Source organism: Idiotropiscis lumnitzeri, chromosome 15 (assembly GCF_059441095.1).
Source record: "Idiotropiscis lumnitzeri isolate Australia: NSW breed Sydney's pygmy pipehorse chromosome 15, RoL_Ilum_1.0, whole genome shotgun sequence".
In the NCBI taxonomy this organism is placed as follows: domain Eukaryota; kingdom Metazoa; phylum Chordata; class Actinopteri; order Syngnathiformes; family Syngnathidae; genus Idiotropiscis; species Idiotropiscis lumnitzeri.
In genome coordinates this window covers 6,313,360-6,326,085 of record NC_142405.1, presented here as the reverse complement: position 1 = coordinate 6,326,085, position 12,726 = coordinate 6,313,360, and the positions used below count along the sequence as shown (strand labels likewise).

Genomic DNA, 12,726 nt, shown 5'->3' with positions numbered 1-12,726 from the left:
GAGGAGCGTGTTCACACAGGGCTCAAGCACTGTGACAATGTGGGCGTGTCCCTAGGGACAAGGGATGGTTCAAAGCGGCCTAACTGACCTCAAAGGATGATATGCTTAGTTGGGTTTCAACAACACTATTACCTGAATAGAAAATAGACACTGAATGGAAAAATATAATGAACCATATTTGATGGCACCGGTTTACTGGTTTGCACAGGACCGATCTCTTTTCCTCTCTGTCAGATCCACCAATGGCATATTAAGTGATTCAGAATAAAAAAAAAAAACAGACGTTTTCACGTTCAAATCCTTTTATTTATTTATTTGTTTAATTTTATTTTTTAATTTAATATCTTTTTTTTTTCTCGGTTTCCAAATTTTGGGGGCGTGGTGTCAACTGGGCGGGGCTTGGAATCATGACTGACAGCTGAATAAAATAGCGTGGAATCTCCCCAAGTGAGAGTGCCTTCAGGGAACGAAGGAACTAAAACAAAATCATCACAACACTTACCATACCCCATAGTCATGTGATTGACAACGTCAGAGTTGAGCAAAATTCCGTTTGAAAATCTGTTTTAATCATTGTTGAGCACCAATTGTGGAATAAGAATTTGCAGTTAAACAGCCACATTTGAAGAGGTGATATGTCCGATTTCCACACGGCACTTTGAAGGCAGCGTAGCTTGTGCTTGGCTTACAATGTTGCCGTCTGGCCGTTCAGGGCCGCCTGCTGCAAAGAACCGATGGCACCCAACACGCAGGTGAGACATGCTAACCAAGTTTTGGGAAATCATCACAAAGTTAAAAGGGTTGTTTTCGTGAAAAGATTTTTTTTTTCATGATGATTTTTAATTGGCTAATTTGTCAAAGCTGGTAAGTAAACATTGAGCTAACGTTAGCATTAGGTCTCTGCTTTATAAATCAGTGTTTTGATACAACACAAAAAAACAATTACTACAATACCATTAAGAAGATAATGTCCAAAGCAGACCTTGGCTGGAATTGCCAGTTTGAGCCGGGCCCAAATTCCTGAATGTTGCAGTAGGAAACAAAAGGCGATGCAACAGGAGGTTACACAAGCCTCCAAGTGACAGCGCACACCTTCCATTTGCTTTATTTTCCTGTTTTTATGATGTCCACAAATGACAAAGCGTGATCTAGCGCACTCCCAATCTGTGGACCACCCTCCTCTTGCAAGAAACAATAGCCTGACGCTGACGAGAAGACGCAGGAATGTCACAGTTTCTTTGGTGACTGAAAAAATGATGGAATGCAAAAAAAAAAAAAAAATGTTCCTTCCTTAACATTAACATTTTCTCATGCATCTGGAAGTTCCCGCAATTGCTGAGCAATTTTCATTTAACATCGATGCATCGCATTCCTGATAATGATTTTAATAATCATCAGTCTTTCAATCAGAATTCTGTCATTACAATCTGGACTGTCGCATATGAAGAATGAAAAAATGAAACATCACAGCATTCGGATCCGCTGTCAAGTACTTACAACTTTGTGGGAACATTTTGGGAAAGACCCGTTTCTGTTCCAACATGACAGTGCCCCAATGATCTGGATAAAAGGACAAACATTTCCACAGCACATTCCACACACTGCAAAGGAGGGACGCGGCTCTGTACTTTCTTCTTTCTTTTTTTTCAATTTCTAGGTGACGCCTGGTGTGCGTAAAACTGGAGCAAACCAACAAAAACATGGACAAGGACAAAGTCCTCTCAAACCACAGAAGTGTCAGGCGACGTGCTCACTACGCATCCAACCGCATGAACCTTAAACCGCAAATCACGCTTCCATGTAACGCTTTATTTTTGTTTTGGCTAATCTTTCTAATGTTTGCGTAAGAAAAAGAGACACAGCGGGATTTCAGTGTAATGTTTGATCGTCCGAACATGACTTGTGCACCATAAAAACAAATGAAACGTTTTTTTTGGGGGGGCCCAACCTCTATCAAACATTCTGCAGCCGTGTCGGACAGGTGGTGTTTATGTTTTCAGTGTTGTTTGGGAGTGTGAAAGCAGCTGCAGCACAAATCAGACGCGTCACTAAATTATATGGACACCTAATTAGAACATGTGACATCCTCGGAATATTGATTCTTTTTCTACCGTTTTTCTGGTTGGAGGAGTTGAACAATGAACAACTCAAGTTTTGACAGAGACTGCGTCTAAGCGCATAAATTCATTATAGTGGACGGCGTGACCTATATAAAAGACTAATAAAGCTGTTTTATTGGACATTTCAGGCATACTTTTCTCCAGAAAAGCTTGGCAAAATTCCAAATTGGAACACTTTTGGGGTAACTGCGGCCCCTATAAATTCAACTTTTTTTTTTTTTTTTTTTAAGTTATCTTTCCTCCGTTATTTGCCAAAAAACTCACCTATGCGATATTTTGTGCCGATATTTTTAATTACAAAAAATGTTTTGGTGGGCATCGCTTACTCAGATTTCCTCTATTCACAGTAGGTCCCCCCCGCAAATATTGAAGATTAATTTCATACCTTTTGTCCTTCCGCATGTGACCCCAACAAATGGATTCCCAATATTTCAATCACACACATTGACGATACAATTGCTGCATGAACCTGAACCTCAACGGTCACTGGCTAAATGTTTTCACACCATCATGCCCGCTGCAGTTTAGTATCAACACAATGTCAAGAACATATTTTATGCATACAGCGTTTGCCAAGCTTCAACATCGACAACAAGTCGCAAAAACACACACCTCCGTGCAAACGTGTATATAAGACAACATCATGGTATTTGTGAACTTATGAACTTCAGCACTTCACTTTTTGGCTGATTATAGAAGCAATAACAAACATGTTTTTTTTTTTTTATGTTTATGTATGTGTAAAGCATATACAGTACAGGTATGCACCAGCAATGATATTAGGTTACTGCACTAAAAATGAGCTCAAGTAATGAATTAAAAACAAAGATTACTTTTTGCAAAATTTTGCTTACAAACAATATTTACACAATAATTGCTTCGATTGGTTAAAAAATGTGTCCTGCTTTTCATGTAAAAAACTAAAATGCTAGCAACACTTCTCCATATGATACATTGAAGTTCAAACTGAAAACCATAACGACAATAATAAGCATAATGTTAAATTAAAACATCTCTAAGTGGTGAAGAACTTTACAATTTAACCTATTATATTGGACCGACAGTTATTGTTTATTTCGGTTTGACTAAAAAGATCCCGCAAGTTGCTCCGTTTCTCATTTGGTCATTGGACAGGAAGCCGATACCAAAAATGGAGATATGATTTTTATTTCAAAATAGAACTACCAAAATGGAAATTCATCCTGTTTTTCCTGTTTGATTTTCAAATTTTATGTCCACAACGAAAATAGAATATAGCACGGGACACAACTGGAAAAATGTTTCGTCTATTTATATTTGGATTCCCAGAAGCATTTCTCATACTGACCAGGAGATGGCGACAACGAGACGCCTGAAAACGTTGTAGCGTATAACGATGGTACCAAAATTGTTTTTTTTTGGTCTTAGCTTACTACTGCGCTATTAATGGACATTTTGGCTCTCTAGTACCACTAATTGGCATTATCTCTGTTATTATTAAGGTAAAACATACCTTACTTGTACTACTAGTGAACATATTGGTACTTCCAAGTAGCACTGATGAGGTCAAACTGACTTCCTAGAGCTCTTTTGGGGAATTTTGGTCCTACTATCCGGTGCTACAAAATGGTGAGCCATTGTCTAGTTGTTCTAATCGTCACTGAATTGTCTTACTACTGAGGACAAAGCGTGCAGGCTACTAGTACATGGAAATCAAGCATACTGAATAAATGCCTCGTGATATGCAAGATCCACTTCCCTTAAGAGGGAGGGGGCACAATGCAGTACCCCGAGGCCCTTATTATGGGAAAGGAGAGCTCTGAGCTGTATGCTGGAGGCGGCTCACCGCTGTCGGGCCTGATGTCGACCAGATTATCGGACCACGCTGTGTCAAATGCAAGCTGTTGGTTCTCCTCAAGCTTTTGCGTGTCTGCGTTGGCGTCCCAGTGCGACACCAGATCCGATGAGGATGTGGAGACGCTGCCACGGTCGAGGCACACGTAACCTTTTCCATTCAGGGAGAAGACCACCGATGAAGCCCCATCTGGTGATGGTACTTCGTTCTCCTTTGTGTCTTCACACATGCATTTGGAGTCTAACGACTGATGAGTAGACAACTAAAAGTCAGACTATAACGTCATTTTTATTTTTGATGAATGCGGTTGTTTAGCGGATGAATCGTTTTAGACGAGCGGCTGACCTGACACAGGATATATGGGCCGCTGAAGTGCACTGGAAGGTCACAGCCATTAACCTTCACAGCGGGGAGGGGCAGGCTATTACGCTTGGAGTCCTGTCGGTCCTGCTCCAAATCTTTATTTTCTGCACCCTCAGTTGGCCACAGTGAGGAGCTCGGGGAGATGCTGGGAGTGGGAAGACTATTCTCGGTAATCTCACTGATGAATTCAGGCATTATGACTTGCGTTTTTACCACAGAGAAGCAAAGCTTTCAATTATAATAGTAGTCAGAAAAAATTTTTGAAATATTACCATGTAGATGAGCGACTCAATTGGTGCACTTTGCAGATGTAAATGTTCTCATTCTCTATCAGGGCCTGGCAGGTGGCGGACTGGATTACAGAAATATTTTTATGTCTTCATAAAATACAACTGAACAAGAAAAAAAAACTATTCCCACCTTGATCTCTGAGAGGGTTTTGCTTTTGTCGGGAGAAGGAACTGTATCCACCCAAAGAATTATTTTCCTATATGAAGATATTTGGGAAATTTCAGAAAATATCACAAAACAGTGAATATTCAAAAGAAAGCAATTTTGGAGTCCATCCATTTTTATCAAGATTTAGTGAGCCGAACATGCTCGTTTTCGGCCTAAGCCTAACCTTGGAACAAAAAGGCCACAATCACCTCACCAAAATTAATAACAATAAGAAAAAAAAATGATACAATATGATTTAATAAAAAAGAAAAAAAACCTTTGACAAGCTGCAACAGTCCAGAAGAGAATGCTGAACACGATGACCACAGTCACACCGACGCAGAAATAGACAAAGGTGCTGATGGGCCACGTGGCTACAAAGAGATGTAAAACCATATTAAAATCCGCGGCGATCATTTATGGCCCGAATGGAGAATAACGTAATTGACACGACAGTAGAGTACCCTCTTGTGACTTCCAGTCTTCAGGTTCGGTCCATTTTGAGGGACTTCCTTCGTAGAGTGAACCCTCTCCAGGGACGACGACAGATCGGACTTGGACCTGGTGGTGCTGGGATGGGCTCAGCGATGCACTCAGGATGCTCACCGATGTGGAGCCTTCTGAAATGTTCAGCATGATAGAAGCCCCCTGCGAAAGAACTCACGCCTGATTTTTGAACTTTTGTCCATATGACGGCAAATATGACATCAAATTCCACTTTCGGCACTTTCAAAAACATCTCAAGTAAAAGCATACAGTCAGAAAAACCGCACAGGAGAAGTTCATAAAAACAATACAAATAGGTGGAGAGCATAAAACACATTTATGAGCGTAAGCTTTCCCAGTGGTTCTAACTTCAAAAGACTCATTCCAAGCTTTATTATTTTTTTTATTACCTTATCCTGCGTCCTATAATAGCGCACTTGATAATACAGTCGGATTTTCGAGGCTGTGCTGGGTTCGGTCCATTGCACAACCCAGTCATCGCCTTTCTCTTTCACTCGCAACTGCTGTGGTGGCCGGGGAGAAACTGCACATGACAACGGAATATTATTAAGCTCTGTTCATTTTCCATGCACACATTTGTCCGTATCAAATTAGGAAGTGGAACCTTCAGATATTTTCAAAATATTGCAAAAGCCTTTCTATTATAATAATCTATTTATCGATTTCATTCAATTAATTATAATTGAATTGAAAATGTGTCATCTGACCTCCGTATGAAATCTGCTCCTTTTATGTATGATCAATTTAACATTCCAGGGTGAAAGAATGAAATTTAAGGCATTTCTTTTGTTGTCAAATTCCAAAAGGGGTCACATTTTCACTAAACAGTGTGCAAGGGTTAAGAAATTCATTCAAATCACCTCATTATCTCGCAATAATTCATTTAGTCGCAAGACTGCAGTTTTGCAGTCCACCACTAGGTGGAGACGCTCAATCATTTCACCACTGATTTGTCTGACCATGATCATGAAGGTTTTTTTTTTTTGTTTTTTTTTAATCACTCACTGTTCTCATTAGCCCTGAACGTCTTTGCATTGCGAGTTGGTTGAAGTCCCAAAATCAGATGCGCGGGCTCGGCGACAAACAGCGAGCAGGTGTATCTCACCAGCGGCCTACTGGGGTCAAAGGTCACTGTCGGGTTCATACAGCAGATCTTGGACCTACGGGCAGGAATTACAATAGGCAGGGCATCAACATATTGGGGGGGGGGGCAATTTCCACTAGGCCGTCTTTATACACGCACATGCGTGCACGTGCACGTGCACACGCACGCACTTGACTCACGGTGCAGTGTGGTTGTGTTGGCAGGCCAGCTGGTAGCTAATTATGTGATCCAGCTCTCTGTTCACCTCCCAGCTACACACCACCTTCTTCTCGCCGTCCAGAATACAATTCAAGCTGGGAAACTGTCCACTGTCTATGGCCAGAAAGAGCGAGAGTGAGAGAGCTCGTATCAAGAAAAGACTGCAGGAATTGGCAACCATTTTTTTTTTACACAGATTATGCTGCAAGATATTTTTTTCTTAAATTCAGTAATCACCCCCATGGGTCACTTTTCACCATTTGGCATCTTTTCCTGAGTTACCTATCGCCAGCTGTTTGTTGAAAAAGTCACTTAATTTGTGTTTTTTTTGTTCTCGCTGTTAAGCAGAAAATGCAAAAAGATGCTACCGAAAGCTAATCTAAATAGGAAAGTAGCAGGAAGAAGCTAAGTTTAGCCTGGGTCGTTAGTGAAAGTTACGGAAAGTTTTTTTTTTTTTTTTCAAAATAATCTGTAAACATTAATTTTTAAGGATTTATTTTTTTGGGGGGGGTTGAGGAAATTACAAACCCTAACAAGATTGCAACCATTTTTTTTGCACATTTCAAACTGTTCATTAAAATTACCACCAGTTTGTTTGACCGGATCCAAGAAATCACAACTAATACTCTCAGAGATGCTCAATACCATAGTAATAACAAAAATGCAAACATGAGACGGTAAAACTACCCGAGTGATATTTGATCACATTTTAAGTCCAACCCTAATTAAATTTATTTTTATTTTTTTGTAGCTCACCTTCTTTAGTCCTCCACGTCACCACGGGACTCCATTGACTCCACTGACCCACGCTGGCCCGGCCCCTCACCCTGGCCTCGTACCTGTGGCCCGGAAGCAGCAGTCGGGTCTCCAGGTTGACGTCTGTGCTCGTCACATTTTTAATCTGCAAACAGAATGAAATAATCTGAGACGAGTGTCGACTGCAATTTAGAATCTTCGGATTGATCGAAAATTGTCTTGCGCTTACCGTCCATGTATCTTGTCTTTCTGCCTTATAGCCGAGTTGGTACATGATGTTTTTGTTCAAGGACGAGGATGCAGGATACGGACTGGACCATTTGATCCCGAGCTGTCCATCAGCGGTGTCATATTTGGACAAATCCACAGGTGCGCGTGCTCTTGCTGTGCGACACAAAATCATATTATCGCTATCTTCCTCGTGTGAATTGATTGTCCTTAAAAAGCATTTTTAAGTCACCATGATGAGAAATCTTGACGGGCTTGCGAGGGGCAGAAGAACAGAGCGCACCGTCGTCCTCGACGAAGAACACCGTGTGTTGGATGCCGATGGCGAACGAACGTGTTTCATATCGACACTGGACGGTCCTGTGTCCATCTGCGTCTCGGACCTTGGCGCCAAAGGGCTCGCATCGCGCCCTGCAAGAACGTGCGTGATCTCGACGGGGACATTCTTCCACGGCCACGCTTCTCACCTTTCAGTTACCTGCTGCGTTCTGTGTGGACCCAGAGCTGCAGTGGCGCGCGTACGTGTGGCCCCTCCCTCCACTTGCAGTAGACGTACGATTCGTAGTCGTTATGACACTGCAGTGACTCCATTATCGCTGCAGACACAAACGCGGTGATTCCCAAACACGGTGTCAGAGATCCACGGGGGGGGAGCAGTGCTTAACTTTGCCAACTCTTCGGAGAAGACATCGCTTACCGTCATGTGAGCCGTAGGTGTCATGAATGGGACATTCGTCGGGATGAGAGAGAAGAGCCAAACGGGGGAGGAGCAGCCAAAGCAGCACCCGGAAAAGAGGCATCGTTTTTCGTCGCGTTCCAAAAAATGTGTGTTGGGACATCATTGGGAAGTCTGCTGATCAGAAGGAAGGCGTAAAGAAAGTAACAGAGTCAATTTATGCAAAATCGTGAAGGACGTTATCGGCACATTTTTTAGGCGAAGTATTTTCGCAACCATTTTTCTTTGGTTGAACGACTCATCGACAAGAACATGGGATTAGTGTTTCGGCGAGTTTCATTCTTGTAAATTTTCTTACTCTGACTTGTTTTTCTTTATTTCGGATTCAACTCAGTAATTTCGTCTATATCGATGTATCCAATTGATTTGTCACATGGTTTGGATTATTTTAATTGCGTTCTTGTTCGGTTTGCGGTTGAGTGGTGAAGGTGGGGGCTCCAGTGGCGGTTTCTCCCGGTGGCCCGTGAAGTTGATCAACAGTACCAGTGTGTGTGTGTGTGTGTGTGTGTGTGCGTGTGATTGGTGTGGCACCCTGTCAAGCCTTACATCTAAGTTTTCTTCGTTTTATACTGGCACCAACACACCGCAAAACGTAAGAGTAAACTTTTGATGAGGTCGCGGCTGTTTCGCCTTAAGTGGCAAACTCGAATGCCAAGTCGCCCGGAACAAACGAATTCACTTTATTCCCCCGATGCGAAAATTGGTTTTTGGAATGACAGCAACTTGAAAGGCAACTAACATCAAATCTAAAGTCAAAGTATACCAATTTGGCTCGTACTGTATGCAAAGACAGAAGTGGTTCCGCTGTTGTGAATTTTAAATCGGCCGTGTCCAAATCTTACTGAGGGTCTTGACACTGTAATCCTGACAATTAAAATATCCAATAATTCCTCAAGTCTATTTTTTTCACCCAGAAGAAATCAGAAATATTTAAGACCGGAGTTGTTTTTTGATGCAAAAAAAAAACAAAACTTTGCATCACCGTGGATTATTAGCAAATCTCTCCTTTTTTTTTTTTTTTTTTTGCGAATAGAATCAGAAAATAAAGACAATGTGACATTACTTTACGTTAACTTACCTCACTTGATGAAGGCTTCATGTCTCTGACCATTTTGCTGTCTCCTTTTTCGCCGAGAGCTTTGGGGGAGTTTCCTGTTACTGTGTACAAGTTCCTCTTCTGGGCCTTCTTGGCGTTACTTTTCATTCAATGCTGAATCAGCGCTTTCACAAAGGATGACACTTACTTTATGTTTCTCACTAAGTTGTGAGACATATTTCCTCCAAACAGCTCAAGCCACAAGGAACACTTGGCCCATCCATTTTTTTCCCCTCCAAATTTGACTTTTTGCTTATCAAACATATTTTCATTCAGAGTCATTTTAATGATTGAAAGTTAAGCCTTATCCTTGCGGCAATTCAATTATTGGTAGCATGCTGTCGCAACATCTGCTTGGCTGGGAAAACTACAAGAGCGTATTTCTCTAGAGATCTTGAGAACAAATATGTTCCTTCCTCTCAATGGTTCTCTGAAACAATGAGGAACTCTCACCAAAGAAGATAATCATCAAAACCATCAGGGACTGGTTTGTGAGTTTTGGGTCTTTCGCCTGAGTTTCGTTTGCTTTTGTTTCCACATCTGCATCTATTGCCTCATTTCAAACTTTTTTTTGAAATGTTTCGTCTTCATGTTTATTTATGGAGTGATGATTGATTGCTCTCATTTTGTGATTCCCTGTAATTTTTTTTTTGTCCTTCCTGTGCAACAACTTCCTTGTTTCGTCTCTCTTTAACGGTGATATTTGAAACCGGTGGGTCATGAGTTGAATTAGGGGAGGTTCCCAAATTTGCTACGAGACAGACTTGAGTCATTGTTGATTTCGGTCGCGATCTATTGGTTGTTGTTGTTGTTGTTGAATGAAATGGCTAACTCTGCTTTGATTGAGTCAATTCCAATTAACGTTCATCAACACGACGCCAAGAATGATCCGTAGCGCGGCAAAAAAATGTTTTAGCAAAAAGCAACACGGGAAGGTGGCATGTTTGTTTCCGTTTTTTTAATTAAAAAATAATAATAATATCTCCTGCCACTTTCTTGCACAATCCATTCAACAAATATAATTCTCAAATATATGTTCAGATGTCACCATTTTGAGATGGTAGAAGGTGACGACACGGCACTTAGAGCCGATACAGCCGCCATTAAAACGACAGGTGATCTTTGTCGTTTGGGGTTGTAGTCTCAAGAAGTGGCATGGCAGACACAATTTAATTTCATTATTTTCTGGGACGTAACACAAACACGTCCTATTCAACTTAGGAATGCAATTCTATATGCACGGATGGTGAAACTCCAACAAGCAGGCCATGGATCATCCTAAATGTGGAATAACAACCCAAGCGTCAGTCATATTAATCAAAACACCGCTGAGCTGTTAATAAAGTCAGCAGTCCGGAATAGATGAACGACATTTCAATAACTGCGTCGATCTACTTTTGTTGACTGATAGGGTTGCTTTTGCGACGCGTGGCAATAATATTCTTTGAGACTGATGAGAGCGTAATCTAAATAAATGCAATCAATTCTCTGAGGGAGAGCGAGAGAGAGAGAGAGAGAGAGAGAGCGAGCCTGGGGCTTGTACAAGAAGAGAGTCAATTATCGGACACATTATTAAGGAAGGCATACTTATTATGGTGGAGATAAAGTATGTGCGGCGAGTGCCGCAAGCTGATAAACAGCTGGAGGAGACACATCTAACTCTCTTTATCCCGTCTCATTCATTCCGAGTTTCTTCCTATCGCCGCGCGCGCACGCACGCATATACAACACATTCGCACGCTCGACAATATTGCCGGCACAGCACAATTGCATTCTATCACAGCCCAATTTCGCTAGAGAAGAATACATGGAATGGAAATAGCGTCGTGTCAGCTGTGGAGCATGCGGCCGTTGAAACGGCACGCGCGGTCCAATAGAACAGCGTGATCGTCTGTCACTGTTTTCCAGAGCTGCCCTACAAGACAAAGTCTAGATGTCTCAAGAAAGATTTGAAATAAATTCTGCGGTTTTGCTTGAGAGAATGCAATCAGGCTTTTATAGCGTGCACGGGTTGATCTAAGAGGATTTCAAACGTCAACGGCAAAGTTGTGTGCCTATATTTCTCATTGCCTCTAGAAGTGTTTGCGATGCATATAATAGACTTCAATTAGCCATGAGAGTACAGGAATACTTTAGGCTCGCAGTAAGGCATAAAAAAGATGAATGATCAAACTCATAAAAGCACTCTGCCAAGGCCCTTTATACCAGATGTGGGCAAACTACGGCCCCCGGGCCACACGCGGCCCGTTAAACGTTTTAATTCGGCCCGCTGAACTTGAAAAAAATTAAATGAATAAACATTGTTAATGTAATTTTTTTTTTTTTTTCAGATGAGGTGAGGTTACCAAAACACTCCATCCCATCTGCCCTCTATCAAATTTTACAACCCATTGTGGCCCGCCATTCAAAGAGCATAAAAGAAATGAACTAGATAAATAACAGACTTGAGTGCTGTTCAGAAAGCATCTTAACACCATCGCCACTTTTGAATTCAAACTGTTACTCAAGACGTAAATTGTTTCGACAGATTGTTACCCTTCATAAATGACAGTAAAATATATGGCCCTAAGAGGACAAGCAGAAAGAGACAAAGGATGGATGAATATTATTTATAAGGATGTCATTGTCATTAAAGACATACTGATGAAATCATACATCATAAAACAATCAAATCACCCATCCATTTTTTTTTAACATTTCGTTTCCTCATTAAGGTTGTGGATGAAAACGTGACTGATCATAAGCCATTTCAAGTGCACATAGAGAACAACCATGCACACGCCAAAGATATTCTTGATTTAACCTAATGTGTGTTTTTGCATTGTGGTGATAAAGTCCACAAAAAAGAGAATAAAAAGAAACACAGTATACTCAAAGTGAATACAAATAAAATATGCATGAGGCGTTATATATCTGGGAGACAAGAGACTCAAAGATTTTGTCTTTGTTTTTTTGTTTTACGTGTGTGTGTGTGTTTTCACTCAACCAATGTGACCTTGAGGGAAAAAAAAAAAAAATCTACACCAAGAGGAATTAAATCGACACCTCCGGGTGAATAAATCGACGCCAGCAGTTTTGGAGCCAAGTCAGACTTTTGAAAGCTTTCCTGCTTTAAAATGTGCAAATATTATGTGTAAAATAAGACGACCCCCCCCCCCCCCCCCCCCTCCTGGTGTCTTCGCGTGAAGGAGACCTGACCTGTAATTTGAGATCATTCACATTTATAACCGGGAGCCATTTTTTTTCATGGCTGCACATTTTCTGTGCATTCGGCCTGAGAAGAGCCATTGTAAATGTCAAACTTGGCCGAGGAGACTGGAAAGAGGAGCGGGGGGAGCGGGGGGG

The 12,726-nt window shown here is 41.4% G+C and overlaps 1 protein-coding gene across 5 annotated transcripts; it reads right to left on the bottom strand.

Annotated features, from left to right (window-relative positions):
• Positions 1 to 1,369: 1,369 nt before the first annotated feature.
• csf2rb (colony stimulating factor 2 receptor subunit beta) lies at positions 1,370 to 10,848 on the bottom strand. Of its 5 annotated transcripts, none has more exons than XM_088317717.1 (15): positions 9,364 to 10,848; positions 8,247 to 8,399; positions 8,028 to 8,145; positions 7,782 to 7,960; positions 7,551 to 7,705; positions 7,322 to 7,466; positions 6,547 to 6,679; positions 6,368 to 6,422; positions 5,652 to 5,765; positions 5,220 to 5,403; positions 5,033 to 5,129; positions 4,738 to 4,804; positions 4,590 to 4,669; positions 4,300 to 4,495; positions 1,370 to 4,201 (listed from the first exon to the last, which is right to left on the bottom strand). In XM_088317717.1, the coding sequence occupies exons 2-15, from the start codon at positions 8,389 to 8,391 to the stop codon at positions 3,860 to 3,862; spliced, it is 2,010 nt and encodes a 669-aa protein (XP_088173843.1). In that variant the 5' UTR covers positions 8,392 to 8,399; positions 9,364 to 10,848; the 3' UTR covers positions 1,370 to 3,859. The 5 variants fall into 5 exon arrangements, with proteins under 5 accessions (XP_088173843.1, XP_088173840.1, XP_088173839.1 ...); XM_088317714.1 differs by having other exon boundaries at positions 5,652 to 5,785; positions 6,268 to 6,422; positions 8,247 to 8,402; positions 9,364 to 10,846; XM_088317713.1 differs by having other exon boundaries at positions 5,652 to 5,785; positions 6,268 to 6,422; positions 9,364 to 10,845.
• Between the last annotated feature and the right edge of the window lie 1,878 nt (positions 10,849 to 12,726).